The sequence below is a fragment of the Ammodytes marinus genome, assembly GCF_949987685.1.
Source record: "Ammodytes marinus genome assembly, chromosome: 23".
NCBI classification, from domain to species: domain Eukaryota; kingdom Metazoa; phylum Chordata; class Actinopteri; order Uranoscopiformes; family Ammodytidae; genus Ammodytes; species Ammodytes marinus.
In genome coordinates, this window is record NC_137227.1 from 10,261,787 (window position 1) to 10,278,011 (window position 16,225).

Here is a 16,225-nt window from a genome sequence, read left to right on the forward strand (position 1 = left end):
GAAAATGATACCTACTTGAATTTCTATTCTCGTGTATTTTTCATTTTTTAGCTCAAAGCTTAGTTGTCAGGCCTCTGCCAAATGGAGTCATTTAATAAGACATTTAAAGCAGCTGAATAAGCCAGCACATGGCCATGGTTGTCACTGGCCCTGGAATCCCTTGAGTATTTGTGAATTGTTGACAATTTAGTCACAATATAAAAATGAAAGAAATTGATACATTCTAGAGAGAGGTTGGGGGATTGTCAGGTGTTTTTGCAAAGAGAAGCTGTATTCCAACATTCTGTTCCAGGGTCGCAGGCTAATATAAAACACATTTGTTTCATTATGCTTAGTGAACCATTAAGCACAATATGAACTGAAATGATAAGGGCCTGTAGCAACACTAATATCGATCTTGAGGCCCTGTCTCATAGTTACAATCCAATTTGAAGGCTTTTATTATTTCAGTTTATGGTGTGTTTATATGGCGCATAATTATTACAGGCTTATCAGCAATAACACATTATTGAGTAATACATCAACAGTGCACAGAGTGGTCAGGCCCTATAGTGGGTACATCTGGCCATTCCTTATGGTAGGGTAAAAAAATCCATCACAAAGAACGATGTAAACTATAGCCTACTGCCATCAAAATAAATTGGACAAAATGCTATAGCGTTGTTTCACCCAAAACTACTTAAAATATCTCTGCTGATCACTACCTCCATGAGGTATTAGACTTACTGTGCATATGCCTCTCATATAACCCCACTTCAGAAATACTGAACTATCCCTTTAAGAAACCCTGTACGTAAGATTTTCATGGGTTCATCTTTAAGTAGCCTAGTCACATTGCAGACTCGTTCACATATCACTCGTGGCAAAGAAACTGCAAGGTCAGGCGAAAAATAACACTATGCGGGATTACATTTATGATGGTCACCCGAGCTGGAGCAAGTAACCCTGGTTGCTCTGGCAATGCCGGAAGTTGTAGTATCCATGGGAACGAGGTAAAGTGACGCGAAGAAAAGCTTGTATGTCCTCTGATAGAAGAGTCCAATGTCTCGGAGAGCACTCAAAGTGGTGGTTGAATTAAAGTTCAGAGCAGTAAGTCATTTTCTCTTTATTTATTTCCAACCTGTCATCTGAATGTAACACCCTGTTCTGTGAGAAGAAAATAGCACTAACACCACCAGTCTACCTCCTATTATGACATTTGATAGTGTCTTCGCTAGCCTAGCAGCAAATATTAAGCATCGTTGTATGAAACGTAGCACGTGCTCTAAAATATAGACTATATTTATTCCTACTTTTGGCCCACCAAATTTCCACATTTAGTAGTTTTTTCTTACTACCAAGTTAAGAACAGCTGCATATCCTTGTGAGTGTTGTGTATGAAACTTATGTAGGCTATGTCAATTACTTAAAGGCCTACTTCACCGGTTTGAATATGAAGGTGTATTGAATTCTGAGATCCTATGTAGTATAAATGTGCAAAAAAAAAAAAAAAATCGGTTCATCCTAGCCTGAGAAAAGGCAGAAAGAGTGTTTTTTTAACCCTATATTTCTCTTTCTCGTGACATCACAGAAAGAGAAATATAGGGTTAAAAAAAACGTACTTTGTAAATATTACTGTGATGTCACAGTAAAAGACATCACAGTAATATTTACAAAGTAAGTTTTTTTTAACCCTATATTTCTCTTTCTGTGATGTCACGAGAAAGAGAAATATAGGGTTAAAAAAAACATTCTTTCTGCCTTTTCTCAGGCTAGGGTGAACCGATTTCAATTTTCTTCGCACATTTATACTACATAGGATCTCAGAATTCAATACACCTTCATATTCAAACCGGTGAAGTAGGCCTTTAATGGTAGGCTAATTTAGATAGGCTATGAGAAGTTTGACCGTAGTTTTCCGTATATTTGATACACATTTTTGACACAACGTTCACTGAACTAAATTGCTTTTGAGAGTGAGACTTGGGTCTTTTCCATTTCTTTTTTCTATTTTACATGTTTTACTCATTTTATTGTTATCAAACTCTATTTATATCTCACCTCGACCAGTTACAAAATTTGAAAACCGGCTGCATGTTAAAGTATCGACCATAATTGTTCTGCAGGACTTTTATTTTGTAAGAAAAGAAACCCGACGAGAATGTAGCCTATTTGGAATCAGAGATATAAAATAAAAAAAATTATTTGGAAAAGTTTATATTTTTGTTGCTCTTATTCTTTATTGAAAATGTTACAATTTACAATGCAGTACTTTTATATTGGTATAGAGATTGTGTATGAGTTTAGTAAGCTATGGAGTTAATACTTTCACTCAAGTAGGCTAGTGGAACTGCTTTCATCACCACCTGCTGGATGTATCAGTATATATGGGAAAATCCTGTAAAGGGCCTTCAGAAATATATTAGTCAATGTAGTCTGGAAATGAAAGCAGGAAGGTGAAAAAGTTGGCCATTGTAAGGATCAAGTTAGTCAAGTCAAGTTAGGCCCCATTTATTCCTGTATTGTGAGGTAACAATACTAAACCATAGTCGACATCCCCCCTAGATCTGCCCAAGGAACCACATTCCTAAAATATTTCTTATTAGTTGGAAGTAAAAAATCCAATAGAAAGAGGCCTACTTGATTGAGCCATGATAAATGTTCCTCCACTGCTCTCAGGTTTCTTGTCCTGGAGTTCGTATACTTGACAAAGATGACATCTACCTCAGCATGTGCTTTATGGGCCAGTACCGCCAGTCTGAGTGGCTCCCTGCCGTCTTTCCTCTGCTGTTCAACGAGAAGATGACCTTTGAAAAGGCAAGGCTTTACTTATCATCCATGTAGGAGAGTTATGCAGGTAACCATTATGACTTAAAAATGCAGTCAGCAATTCTGTAGAATTCTTGTTGTCAAAATCAGTGAATATCTCCTCACGATCTGTTACCTGTAAATCCAGTGTTAATACCCAGCCTCTCTAAACTGGTATGTTGTTTGCTACGGTGGGCCCCCCTTAACATTCCCATTGTTTACAGTTACAGAGCCTAGGCTGCGTATTCACAACACATTTCTTTTTCAGTGCACACAGTACAGAGTACAGACGGTAACAATAACATAAAAATGATGCTAACTCCCATCTAGTGACTAGATATAGAACCATACTATTGTTTGTAATATAAGAAAACTACATGAAAATGTGTTTCTCTTTAGATTTTTAGAAATGCAGTTGACCCTGGAGACATCGCTATAATGCTGGAGTGTAAGTTACTTTTTAATTTAATTTTTTACACTTAAACCAGGGGTGTCCAAACTACGGCCCGCGGGCCAACTGCGGCCCGCGGCCCGCTTTTTATTGGCCCGCGGCCGATTTTAAAAATATAATGCAATATGGCCCATTAAAAAAAAAAAAAAAAAAAAAAATTTTTTTTTTTCCATTTCTTAGTTAACCCACTAGTGCAGGGGTGTCAAAACTGATTGATTGGCCCTTGGCACATTTTAAAAATATAATGTAATATGGCCCTTTTAATTTTTAAATAATCTAAATGCACTCATTATATTACAGAGAAATATGTCCCATAAAAGAAAAAGAGCATCAAGGCCATCCCAGAGGACCCTGCATGATATTTTAATTTAAATTAATATTATTATGGAAAATCCATGTGTCCTTCTCCAATAGCTTCTAATTCATCTGACAGTGTTTAAATTTTTTTTCATACAAAATTCTTCAGCTTTAGCCTCTTAATTTCCCTCTCAAAGTGCACCAGATTCATGCATTTCACTTTAAAAACTTAAAAAAAATCTCCCGGGGGGGCATACCCCCGGACCCCCTTTGGAGGGGCGGGATCTCAGCTGGCTACTATTTTCACCAAGCTGGACATTAGACGTAAAAGCAGAAAACACTAGGTGTATCAATGGCATTTAACAAGAGGGGGGATGTATCTTTTTAATGTGCAAGTAAAGTGTTGCCGTGAAGAAGGATTACAATTTACGAAGACACTATGAAACTAAACATCAGAGCAGCTACATGTCCTGATAAATGTGTTATTTTTGCAAAGTGGCCCGGCCCTTCGTAGATTTTTCTGTATGTGGCCCTCAGTGAAAAAAGTTTGGACACCCCTGACTTAAACTATCCGGCAGATATTACATTTTTAATAAACTAATGTGTTGGCATCATTTTCTCAGAGTCTGAAGAGGCCGGCCTATTGGTTAGAGGAAATGCAGCTTCATAACCATATGACATATTATGATATCATATCAGTATTTAAGAGTAGCTGTCATTTCATTGCTTGACATGCCCGAAAATGTGGATTTTTCTCAACTTGATACCTTTTCTCTTCAGACGAGACGGTCAGAATTGAACTGGTGCAGGTGATTCCTTCTGGTGAGCCTTTCTCTATTTTTCATATTCACGTCAATTAAACTAATCGATTCTGCTTACACACAAGAATGCGGAAACGTTCTTTAATTTGCCCTTGCACAGGATTCTGGGCTGAAAGACCATTGTCAAAGTGTAACAGAGGACTTTGTGTGTGTGTGTGTGTGTGTGTGTGTGTGTGTGTGTGTGTGTGTGTGTGTGTGTGTGTGTGTGTGTGTGTGTGTGTGTGTGTGTGTGTGTGTGTGTGTGTGTGTGTGTGTGTGTGTGTGTGTGTTGCAGTGGCGGACACTCTGGCCTGCTTTGAAGAGGACGCCCGGCGTTTCTTATTCCCGGAGCCCAAACTGGTGCCCTCCTTCTCTGGAGTGGATCGAGAGGTTCTGATGACCAGAGCACCTCACTTTGCAGTAGGCTCAGCACTTTGACACATTACCCTGAAGTGTACGATTATAATGTCTATTGTCAGCAGCATGTGGCTTAAAGGTACTCTGTGTTTGAAGCTGGTCTCGGAGCTCTGCCTTGAAGGCTTTTGATTTGGAGTTCTTAAGCAGAAATATTCATTGAAGTTTGGACGAGGAGAACAGTACAGCAACACAAGTGAAACACATTTAATTTGCCACCTATTCAGTTCCTGAGATTAGTGTCACTTACAGCACAAACATAACAGCAAAGCAAAATAAGGTTATTGTATCTGTGAACATTCTATTGCATATTTCATCATAAACAATTAACTATGGTAACCTAACCTGTCATTGAGACAGCCTTTTGGTTTTAGTGAGATGAGACGTTATATGTACCTTCAGTGTCGTCTAACAGGAGACAATGTCTTAACAATTGTCTGAGAAATAGTGAGACCAATAAGACCTAAGTTAATACTAATATCGATTAACCTGAAAATTCCATTACACTATAATAAGATGCAGCAACAAATGATCAACTCCTTGTGTGATCATTTTAAAAATTCACCATTTCCTTAAATTACTTTTTACTTTTGCACGGCGATATGAAATGGGACAGCACGTTTTGTATCAACAATCTTTGTCTCTCTCTCACACACACACACACACACACACACACACACACACACACACACACACACACACACACACACACACAAACTGTACTGCTGTCACAATGTCCGTATGTTATTTAGGATGTGACAGTATTATCTGCTGTTTACATTCTACTGCACTGTGTCAGCATTAAACAATTAACTGATAAAAACTGCCTTTACTTGGTTCCTCCTCTATCTGCTCATTCTCCCATATTGCAAGCAGTGAATTGTACAAAACAAATGGCTTACTATGAGTGTGAGCTGTGCTGTTTCCTCTCATCATATTTCTTCTTCTCTCTTTTCCCCAGGGTATTGCTCCCAGGTTGGAGTTTTCCACCAAAACTACCATCATTGAGTGCTCTGCTCAGGCACAGACAAACATTTACCCCAATGTTTTTTTGGTAAAGATTACATTATTTATATTATAATATAATGTATAATAAATCAAACTCCATCATGTGTGAGCTGGACCTGATTAGATTGTTGTCAGCAGGCAGATTCATAGCCAGTATAAGTTCACTTTCAGTGTCTTTTATTTGGTTCTTCAATGCCATGTTTTGAGAGATCCACTCTCTTGTTTTCAGAGGCCAGTGATGAGGGGGATAAGGAAACCCTCCAGCAGACCTAGAACCTCCTCTCCTCAGAGAATCCAACCTCAGACCTCAGGAAGGAGACCAGGTGGCAGGGCGTACAAAGAAAAACACGGTTCACCTTCACCTTCACACATTCCCTGGTCCCGGTCCCTGTCCCCTATGAGACGTGGAAACGCCCACCATCTGACCCAGGCTAAACGAGACCGAACCAACATTCCCCCGCCAGTAAGCACAAACAGTATACAGCACTTCTTTATTTCACTTCCAGCCAGCAGATGGCAGAGACAAGCTAAGTTAGGTATGTCTACACACAGCAGTTATTTCTGCAGAACTTTATACCAATGGTACTCTTTAACTATAATATTATACAAGTATCAATGTTAAATAATGTTTCACCAGTAAGGGAGCCTTGAGACAGTTTTAGTGGTGCCACTAGTAAATGTTTAACTGTGATGTTATCTCTAACTCAGTGTCCAATGACACTCCACCCAATGTTATTGTATGAGTAAAAAAATGCTCATCTAAAATATGGTGGAGCCATTGCACAGGTAGTGTTTTAAAGTTGCAAGTTTTCTTGCCGCTCATTCACCCTTGATAGACAGACAGACAGACAGACAGACAGACAGACAGACATAGATAGATAGATCTATCCTCCCATTTTGATGTTTTGTCAGTTGGGTTATGTCTCAACTAGTGAACTGAGAGGAAACTGGGGAATTGATTGGAAGTATTTTATATCAATACTAAACTCAGGGAGTGTGAACCCAAACTCATATTCTACGACTTTGTTTTGTAGAGAAGAATTATTTTACTTATTTTTATTATCATTAGGCCAGTTTACTAACATACACTAATTTCATGTTTTTTTTATTTATTGGAACACCTACCGCATGAGTTTTCTCATATTTTGTTGTGACAGTAAAATGCTCCAATTGCTCTGGTTGTGTACATCCTGTAGCAGTTTGACCTGTAGGCCTACTCACTCACTGTGTCATCATTGTCCTGTGTGTATAGACGCGGTCTTCTTGGCCTGGATTCAGCCGGTCAGCCTCATCTCACCGCTCAGCACTGTTTACCAACTCCTCTACACCTTTGACCAGGTCTTTATCCACAGGTAACAATTAAGCTTCCTTGTTGCTACCAGAACATGGCTTACTGTTGTAAACAACTGACCAAAGCAGCTTGTAAAATGTGCCGTTATCGTTATACTGCTCTGTTGACATGACCTCATTCACTGTAGAAAAATTTCAAGTGATGATTAAAAAAACAACTGACAGTTACCTATTGCCCTATAACCTACTTTTATTTGGCATATATCGCCACAGAAATGCAAATTATGCAATTATTAATGCAATTATGTTGTGACTCAAAACATTTTTTTCCCTCTGTTTGCTTTTTTTCAGTGACATTTTCTCCGACTGACAGACGAATACCTCAATCCAACAGTTTGGTAGGAACAATCATTTGTCCTCCTTGGCCTCTAAGACAGGAAGTCAGATGTGGACCCATTGCCAAACATAAGCATTTATAGAACAGTGATTTTTTTTTGAAAATATGTTATTTTGCTTTTTTGTACGAGACCGAGATGAGAAGATCAATACCAAACGTATGTCTGTGTGTTTCAGCGGGATGGAGGGAGGTTGGAAGATGACTCCAGCTCTTCAGACGACCCCCACGATTATGGACTATGGGAGTCTTCTAGGGAACAGGCCAGGTGCTTCTTTTGATTAGTTTGGAATATTGAAATTCATAGTATAATAATGAATGTCACCATAAAGACAAAGAATATAATTAAAAACAAATGTCTAACTGTGTATATATAAACTGTTGGAAGATATATTTTTTTTTACACTTTTGGTAGAGTTAAGTTAGCAGTTTTTAAGTCCTTGTGACTGACAGTATCTCTGTCATGCTAGTACATGGATATTACGCTTCTCATCTGAGAAACAAGTGTATTAAGATGATACTGGAATGTTAATTTTTAAAGCAATTCGTGGCGACTTATTTTCATACAAAGTGAAAATTTGCTGACAGTCACTATGATGTTCGGGTCTCGCTCCAGCTCCCACAGACAATGGGAAGCGGTCGAGGAGCGTGTTCGCGGACTCCTTACGACACCAAAAGCTGTACGCCGACTTGTTTATGTAAGTAGACTAAGGAACGTCTATGGTGGATTTCAGTGTCATTATCTGTTTCATTCAGGTGTTTGACCTGTGTTATTTCCACAGATCCACTTTGTGTCTTTTCCTTCACTTTTGCAATATTGCAATTTAAGATTAGAATAGGAAAATCAGCTTGCTTGCTTTTCTTTACTGGCTGATGCTCTAACAATGGCAGAGAATGACTATTGTTATTGTGTTCTAGGGGGCCACACACTCTGAGGTTGATGAGGTTTTAGCCAGGAGGTCCATCTCTCCGGGTCCACTACTATGATCTGTCTGGACTCTGGAAAGGTGAGGTAGACCTGCTCTGTGTATTTATCAGTTTCACTTTTCACTTAAGTAAAATGCTGCCCCCCTTGAGTGTTTTAGAATTGCATGGAGCAACCTATGCCACATAACCAAGATCTTTATAGATGTTACATTTATTACTACTCAGTCCACAGACAACTAATGATTACTAACATACAAACAAACTTCTTCTTCTTTTATGGTTGCTCTTCAAAGGGGTGATGGCAGTCCGATTTTAGTGCACAAACCTTCATTCCTTCCATACTTCATGTCCCCAAACTTAATTTTTTCTTGTGGGATTGTTTCTTCTAAAGAATTAATAAACATTGACACAGGTTTAATTCTTACACAGGTTTATATTCCCAATATATGAACATTTGACATTCTCTGCTGCTCTAGGAGTATAAACACATGGGAGAAATTGGGGTATTAAAGCTGCAGTTGAGAGTTTCAGCCGTTGGGATCCCAACGGTTGAGAAGAGGTGATACTTGCTTTGGCGAAAAAAGTCACCAATAACACCAGAAAAAAAAGCTAGATTTGTCGCTTGTCGCTGTTTTGGAAAAAAAAGTCGCCAGGGGGGCTGAAAAGTCACTAAATATTGCGACAAAGTCGCTTCGAGTTGGCAACACTGAGCACAGGACGAGGGCTATATAGAGCCAGCGGACGTCCTGCTGCTAGCGGCAGGCAGCCTAGGGGCAGAGGAAGGGGACGAGGTCGCGGTCGGAGAGGTCTTGATGTGATAGGGCAAGAAGACATGGCCGGTGTACTTTTTTTCGAGCTCTCTCAGTCTCCCTTTCAGCAGTTAACTTTTCAACATTCGTCTTTCCTCGTTTTTTTGCTGTCTTAGCGGTGTTAGTTGTTGGTATCCTGGGAATGGTAAATTGAGGGTTCGTTTGTGAAGACATTGCTACTCGCTGTCTGCCGTAGTAGCCTAGTACCAAACAGTAGGCTAGTGTCAGACTGCTAGGGTCGTGAACGCTCACGCAACTGACACATCAACGTCGTTGCCAAGGTCCCACAGCCAATAAGAACGGAGAATCTGACCTCGCTCTGATTGGTCAAAATTAACATGAGCGGTGGCAATTTTGGGGGGCAGCACACAGAGGCAGGGGGGAGCAAAGTGATAAAAACATATTTTCAGACCACTTCACCTACATATAGCTGAATGGCTATTATGACAGTTTTGCCAAATATTACAGTAAAAAAACTCTCAACTGCAGCTTTAACCTAATACACATTTTGCATATTTACACACCACAAATGGCAATCATGAACGTGTTTTTTTAAAATTATTATTATTTTATTTTTAAAATTTGTATGTGCATAGGTAAGTTTAAAGTGGGGAAATACAGTATATAGTTCTTCATAGGACACAAACACAAAGGGAGATTTGGTATCCACATTTACAATTTGCTGTTACTGCAGGCTCATAAGAATGCCCTTTCTCAGGTTAAGATAACCTGATTGGGATAACAGGGGCCTGTTTCAGGTAGCTGGTTTTACACACTCTGGGTTTAACCCTGCGCTCTGAATTGGTAAACTCAGAGCGCAGGGTTGATAAGCAACTCTGGGTTTTGGGTTTCAGAACAGTGGATCAGCGTTGGGTTAATCAACTCTGAGCGTGTTCACTCTGGGTGGAGCGTGTGCATAAAAGCCATCGTCAATGGATCGCTGATAACATGATTCACCATGGAAACAGAAGAAACAAATGATTGATCCTCCCACTTCTCCACTTCTCAAAAAAGAAAAAAAGAAATCTCCGCTCCTCCCACTAGAGTTAGAAATATTAAGGAATGAGCTTATGGTAGCCTATGGAGAAGAATTAACGGGATATTGTCTCATAACTCTGATCTAATCTCCTCGGCAATTCAGAAAAAAAACAGAGCAAACATTTTTTGTCAAGATAATCATTTTGCTTCCGTATGAGAAGCTATTTTAAAAAGTTACGCATATCAGCTGTAAAGTAATAAAGCTGGCGCGACACAGCATTGCTGACAGTGCCTAAAGCCTACTGTGCAGTAAACAGAACAGACTGTCGCTTCTTTTAAATGAGGAGTGAAATACATTAACGTCAAGACACATTAGGTGACAGTTTCCATTGAAGAGCCTGATTGATTTATTACCAGATCCATTTTCCTCAAGTGATCACAGTTTAAATTATTATATCATTTTTATATTCATATTAGGCTATTTAACGAGGCTTGTCTGTGACTTTAGGATGCACAAGTGAACTACAACGATCGCGTGCAGCCGCAGCGTTACATGAATCCACCTGACATAAATCTGTTCAGTGGCACAGACGTTAAAAAACATACAATAGGCTACAAATAGGTTTATTAATCTGAATGTAGAGCATGTCACGATGTGTAAGGTGGCCGCCTATATGAACGGACCGAGGGCTGAGAACAAGGCTACTGATCAGATAAATGATTGGTCAAATGTAAAATCATCAGGAAATGATAAAAACATCCCGATGGAGATTTCTATAGAGTGATTTTGCTTCAAACTGTACAGGGACGCGTGTGACAGTGACACTCTTTCTTCAGTCGGAGCTGCAGCGTAAAGTGAAAACAAACTCGGGTAGGTCTAACCACCTATCCAGCAGGTTAGACCCACGGCGTATGTTGCCGCAGTAACTGACTCTCGGTTGCACTGAACCTGCTACCTGAAACAGAAAACCCAGAGTTTCCACCAACTCAGAGCGAACAAACTCCGGGTTGCCTCAAAACCAGCTACCTGAAACAGGCCCCAGGTCCTGTTGGGTCGATTTGTTCTACCTGCAAATATTTAGCTTAGTTGGCAATGGAACCAGGAACCTGAGCTGTGGAATTTCAACTCTTATCAAAGTGTTGAGGGCCCATGTCTGTCTATAATGAACCTTGCTAGTTGCCATTACTTTTCTATTATTTCCATGTTTGGGCTTTGCAGGGTCAGTTTTACAACCCAAAGGTCATGTGAAAGAGCAGATAAGGAAAAAGGTTTCTTTTTCGCAATTCAAGATGTAAATTATTTGCTACCCTCTCTAGCCTCATCAAACTAGATAATAGTGTGCTATTATATTGGCTTACAGCTACATTATAGTGTGCTCTGAGGGTACTTTACCAAAATGTCGATGTTACAGGGTTATGAAACCTTTTTGAGGCACCTGAAGCAATGAAAGAGGCATAACGTTGATTGGTTGTCTTATGTGTGTGATGTTTGACATCTGTCTTCTTCCTCCCCTTTAGGGAAAGACCTTGCCACTGAAGTCATCAGATGTCACGACTCTCCTGATGTGTGTGTGTGTGTGTAGGTACGAAGCCGAGAGGTATTTCACTGCAGTGGTTTGATAATTGTGCATTAGTGCACCCCCTGCACTAATGGTAAAATAATGCGTTTGGTGTTCAAATAAACATTTTAGAATTGAAACACATGGTCATAACAGTTTAAACACAGCCAGGAGGCAGTTGTATGAATTTGCTGTCATACGTCCCTATCCCGTGAATCTATCAGGCTGACATTGTGGAGTCCTCAGGTAAATCAAGCAAAAGGCCATTAAAAGCAAATTGCGTCTATGGCAATGCAGCTCTGCGTGAACTACTGCCATAGATCAGAAAAATGGCCGCTTGCTATGACTGTGAGGCATTGAGCCCCCGCCGTATTAGGAACATTGTGATCTATTGCTGAGTGGCTGCTGAAACAGAATTCTATTTTTGGTGTAATAACAAGTCTATAACTATAGACCTTAGTGGCACTGCAGTTTTTTGTGGTTTGCTTGGCCAGTTTTAACAAAAGTCTTTAAATTGCTCTATAAATAACAGACAGTTTGGAAGTCAAAGGGGCCGCCCTCTCCAAAGACAGTTAAGGTGTTATAAGCTTAGATAATTTTTCACTTGGCCCAGGTCGCTCCACTTTTGCCCGACCATGCAAAGCCCAGCCATAATGCCCCCACATTATATGGTAAAACCGGCACGACTTGCCTAATTAAACTAAACCCATCCCCAAATGAAAAAACCCTATTTCAGGGGAGTCCTTGTTTGACGGATGCTGCCAATAAGATAAACTCCTATCAACACAGGAGGCTAGCTAGAACCACAGCAATGACCATACTGTGGACCACTATAGCCTCATTGTGACTTTTCTCCCTGAGGCCTTGCAGAGACCCAAATGTAAGGTCTCAGTATGCTTCTACTGAAATACTGTAGTTTGTACAAAGAAAAAAAATCTTTCCAAATAGTCAACATCAGAGGCAGAATGGATACTTAAACATCTTCGGCAAATCGTATGAAGTGACTTCAATCAATAGATTGTCAGATTGTTGTTTATCCTAGGCATTTCTCTATAATACAGTGTTCATACATATGTGGCAACTCCGCTGGAATGCAAAAATAAATGAGCTACTGAGGTATATAGAGCCATTGATGATATTATCAACCTGTTAAAAATAGCTTTACTAATTTAAGTGTACACCCTATAAGATAGCCTTAAAAAGGGTAGTAGTATCTGTTCTGCTTTAAAGACAAGACACCTTGGACAAGGAGTTCAAAAACTGCTAAATATGAACAGCTAATCAGCTCCAGTTTTTCCATGTCTGGAATTCTCCTGAAACAGAAGAACCTGCATTGTGAATGGGAACTATGTTCCCGCTTTATAATTTAGTCATTCTCATGACTGATCACCTGAACAACTTAATTTAGTTCACCCAAAACCTGTATATTCCTGTAAAGGAAATGTTTCTCCAAAGACGGCGAACAATCTCTTTATCCTTATCATAGTGGATATGCTTACTGTAGTATAGCTTATCATAGTGGATATGCTTACTGTAGTATAGCTTATCATAGTGGATATGCTTAATATAGCTTCCAACAAAAGCAGACAAAAAAAATGCAACTTTCTTTTATTTGCTTGCAGTTACACATAATGTACTACATGTAATTCACATATTGTAGGTACTCTAGTCGTTGTCTGTACACAGAAGGGGGTATGTTGATGCCAGTGTGCTTTTGAGAGGGCTCATCTGCACATCAGTATAGAATAACAGACAAGCACTTTCAATCCCTGTGTTTTATTTTTGAACTATGGCCCTTGTGGCAGTGTAGGGACACTGAGACTTTGACTGCATTCAAGACCCAATAGATTTGAAAATTTTGACATCTTGGTGGAAAGTAATGGAGCGACCCTTCATTAAGCGATTCCATCAAAGAAACTTAGGCAACATATGTTATCCCAATCATGATCATGTAAAATCAGGCTCAAACATGACAGCCTCTCTGTAAACACAATTGGTTTGTTGAACAGTTGTTATTATTCTGAAAATAGACAAAGTTTTAATTTATCAACAATTCATGACCTCTATCAAAACATCAGCATAATTGCTTGGTTAAAGGAGAAGTAAGTTAAACAGTGCACAGTTCATAACACAGGTCTCCTAATCATTCAGCTTTGCAGTAATTGCCAGATAAAATTTTGGGTATCCCGCTTTTATCCAATAAGGTGACAGAGTGCTATAAAGAGGCGGATCTCTGTGCCCGTGAACAATTACTCGCTGCTCTTCATCGTGGCACTATCTGACGAAGACGGCTGCGCGTTCCTATGGTGGTGACGTAGCAACGAGTGAGGAGACTGCTAACGGCAGTCACTGACAGGAAGTTAGCTAAAAGGACAATATCACTTACTTCTCCTTTAATGATAAGAAGATAAAGTAGCATTTGCAGTTGCTATTTTTCTATGCTAGCTGTTTTGCTAGCTGTATTAGCTGTTTAGCAGTATTTTACACCAAGCAAAAAAAATCTCACAAATTCCAAGCATATTTACTGTACCTAACAAGGGTTTCTTAAGATAAGCATTTGTAGTGGCTAATTTTCTACTCATATACCTGCCTACTATCATTAAGTATTGACACTAGCTGTTGTTTTGGGAGCAGTGCTTTAGGCCTATTATGGAAGAAAGAAAACAGGTGTTTCTTTTTCCATCAACGAGGGGGGAGCTTCAAACTTCAAACGGTACATATTGCATAGTATGATATTATGCTGTAAACTACTCTGAGCAGTTTCACATCTATCACAATCTGAGCAACACACTTCTAAATACAAGCTCATAGTTGAATGAAGATCATCTCTGCAGTGTCAGCTGTACATACATACCTCTATAAGCATTTGATGGATGACACTGGGTTGTGTAGCAATGGATTATTGTATTTTCAGCCAATAGATGGGAATGGTATTTGGCTCAGACTATAGTGATGGTGGAAAGTAAGCCAAGCAAAAAATGACTTCAATTTAGAAACAATGATGTGGATTATCATGCTGGCAACACTGACTATGGGACCACTTCTTAAATTCAAACCATACATGAATAGCATAAATGGTACAACAGAAAACCCTCAATGATACCAGTGTTGGTCCCATCTCAATTGTCTTTTTTCAAGTTGACTTCACCGTTATAACAACTCAGCACATCACTTATTCCAAGCTAAAGTTCTGTTCTGGAGGAAACTAAACAGCTCCCAGTTGTAATAGACACGGACAAACATTTAATAACAAGCATTAGACCACAAGCTGTGAGTACAAAAGTGCAGCAAGGGGGCATTGACATATGAACTGCCACTTGTGTCCTTAGATGGGTTTAATCTTTCAAAGCATAAACCCTTGTTGACATCCTAAGGAAGGCGAGGCTGGTTGTTACGCTCTGTCCGTCCAACACTTCTATCCAGAGCAAAAGCATTTAAAAAAATAGCTGGCCATATTATTGCCACCAAGCCCACAATTAGACCCGTACACAAGACCTATTCAAATGTAATGCAGAGATGGTTATTAAATGTACTAAGTACGTTGTTGCTCCTCTGAAGATAAACCATTGTATTTTGGATTCTCCGCCTTTTTGTTTGGACCATCCTCAGCGCAAATGTCAGCTTTGTAGAAAATATATTTTATGATTACATTTAGGTTGCGACAATGATTATGTTTTATTAGTAATCTTTCAAATAATTTTTAATTATTCATCTTTTAGTTTATGGTAACAACTTAAAGACGTAAAAACTCAAAGACAGAAGCAGCAAATCCTCTCATTTCAGAAGTTGGAACCAGCACTGATGTTTGCCTGACAAGTGAATATCAACATAGAGCTCTATCTATATTTGCTCTAACAACATTTTGTTGTTATTCTGTAACAATGACAAAAATAAACTGAACTGAACTGAATAGTTGAAAAAAATATTATTTTCTTTTTATCAATAAATAAATAAAACAACTATTCCTTTTATTACAAGAGCACATCGGTGCTTCTAAGGTGATAAACCTTTTTGTTTTAATAGCACCACGCCGGTTTCTTTTAATTTGTCCAACTCTAGAATTGTGGAGTGTGAAGGACATTGCCCCCTCTACGGGTCACTGACCCAGTTTTAGACTTGTAGCCTTTTTCTATACGATTATCTCTATGATGTTTAAGCAGTGCAGGTAGCAAATCAAATCCAAATTTGAAAATATCAAATCTCAGTCCTGGTTGACACTTAGACTTTCAGTCTGCCCAGAAATGCAGGTAGTGAGAAGCTAACAAAGAATTTAATCCGAAGTAGAAAGTGTACTGTGTACTGCAGAATCACAACAAGAAAAACACAAAAGAAGGATTGTACCTTGACATTTTTTTTTATAGTTTTGGTTGTTACGTTTGTATATTATGCACATCGTAGCAGACCAGCTGAGAAGGTGTTGCCACAAGTGAAATAATATAAGAGTAACATTTGGATAACATAATACACAAATTAGGTCTATCATCTTTGCTACCTCGTCAAAAGAAAATCTC

At 39.1% G+C, this 16,225-nt stretch overlaps 1 protein-coding gene across 1 annotated transcript; it reads left to right on the top strand.

Annotated features, from left to right (window-relative positions):
• Positions 1–2,637: 2,637 nt before the first annotated feature.
• Positions 2,638–8,428, top strand: spata6l (spermatogenesis associated 6-like; the record flags this gene model as incomplete). Its single annotated transcript, XM_080052459.1, has 9 exons — positions 2,638–2,796; positions 3,187–3,235; positions 4,316–4,357; positions 4,631–4,755; positions 5,711–5,803; positions 5,987–6,220; positions 7,036–7,109; positions 8,058–8,139; positions 8,360–8,428. The coding sequence occupies 9 exons, from the start codon at positions 2,638–2,640 to the stop codon at positions 8,426–8,428; spliced, it is 927 nt and encodes a 308-aa protein (XP_079908585.1).
• Between the last annotated feature and the right edge of the window lie 7,797 nt (positions 8,429–16,225).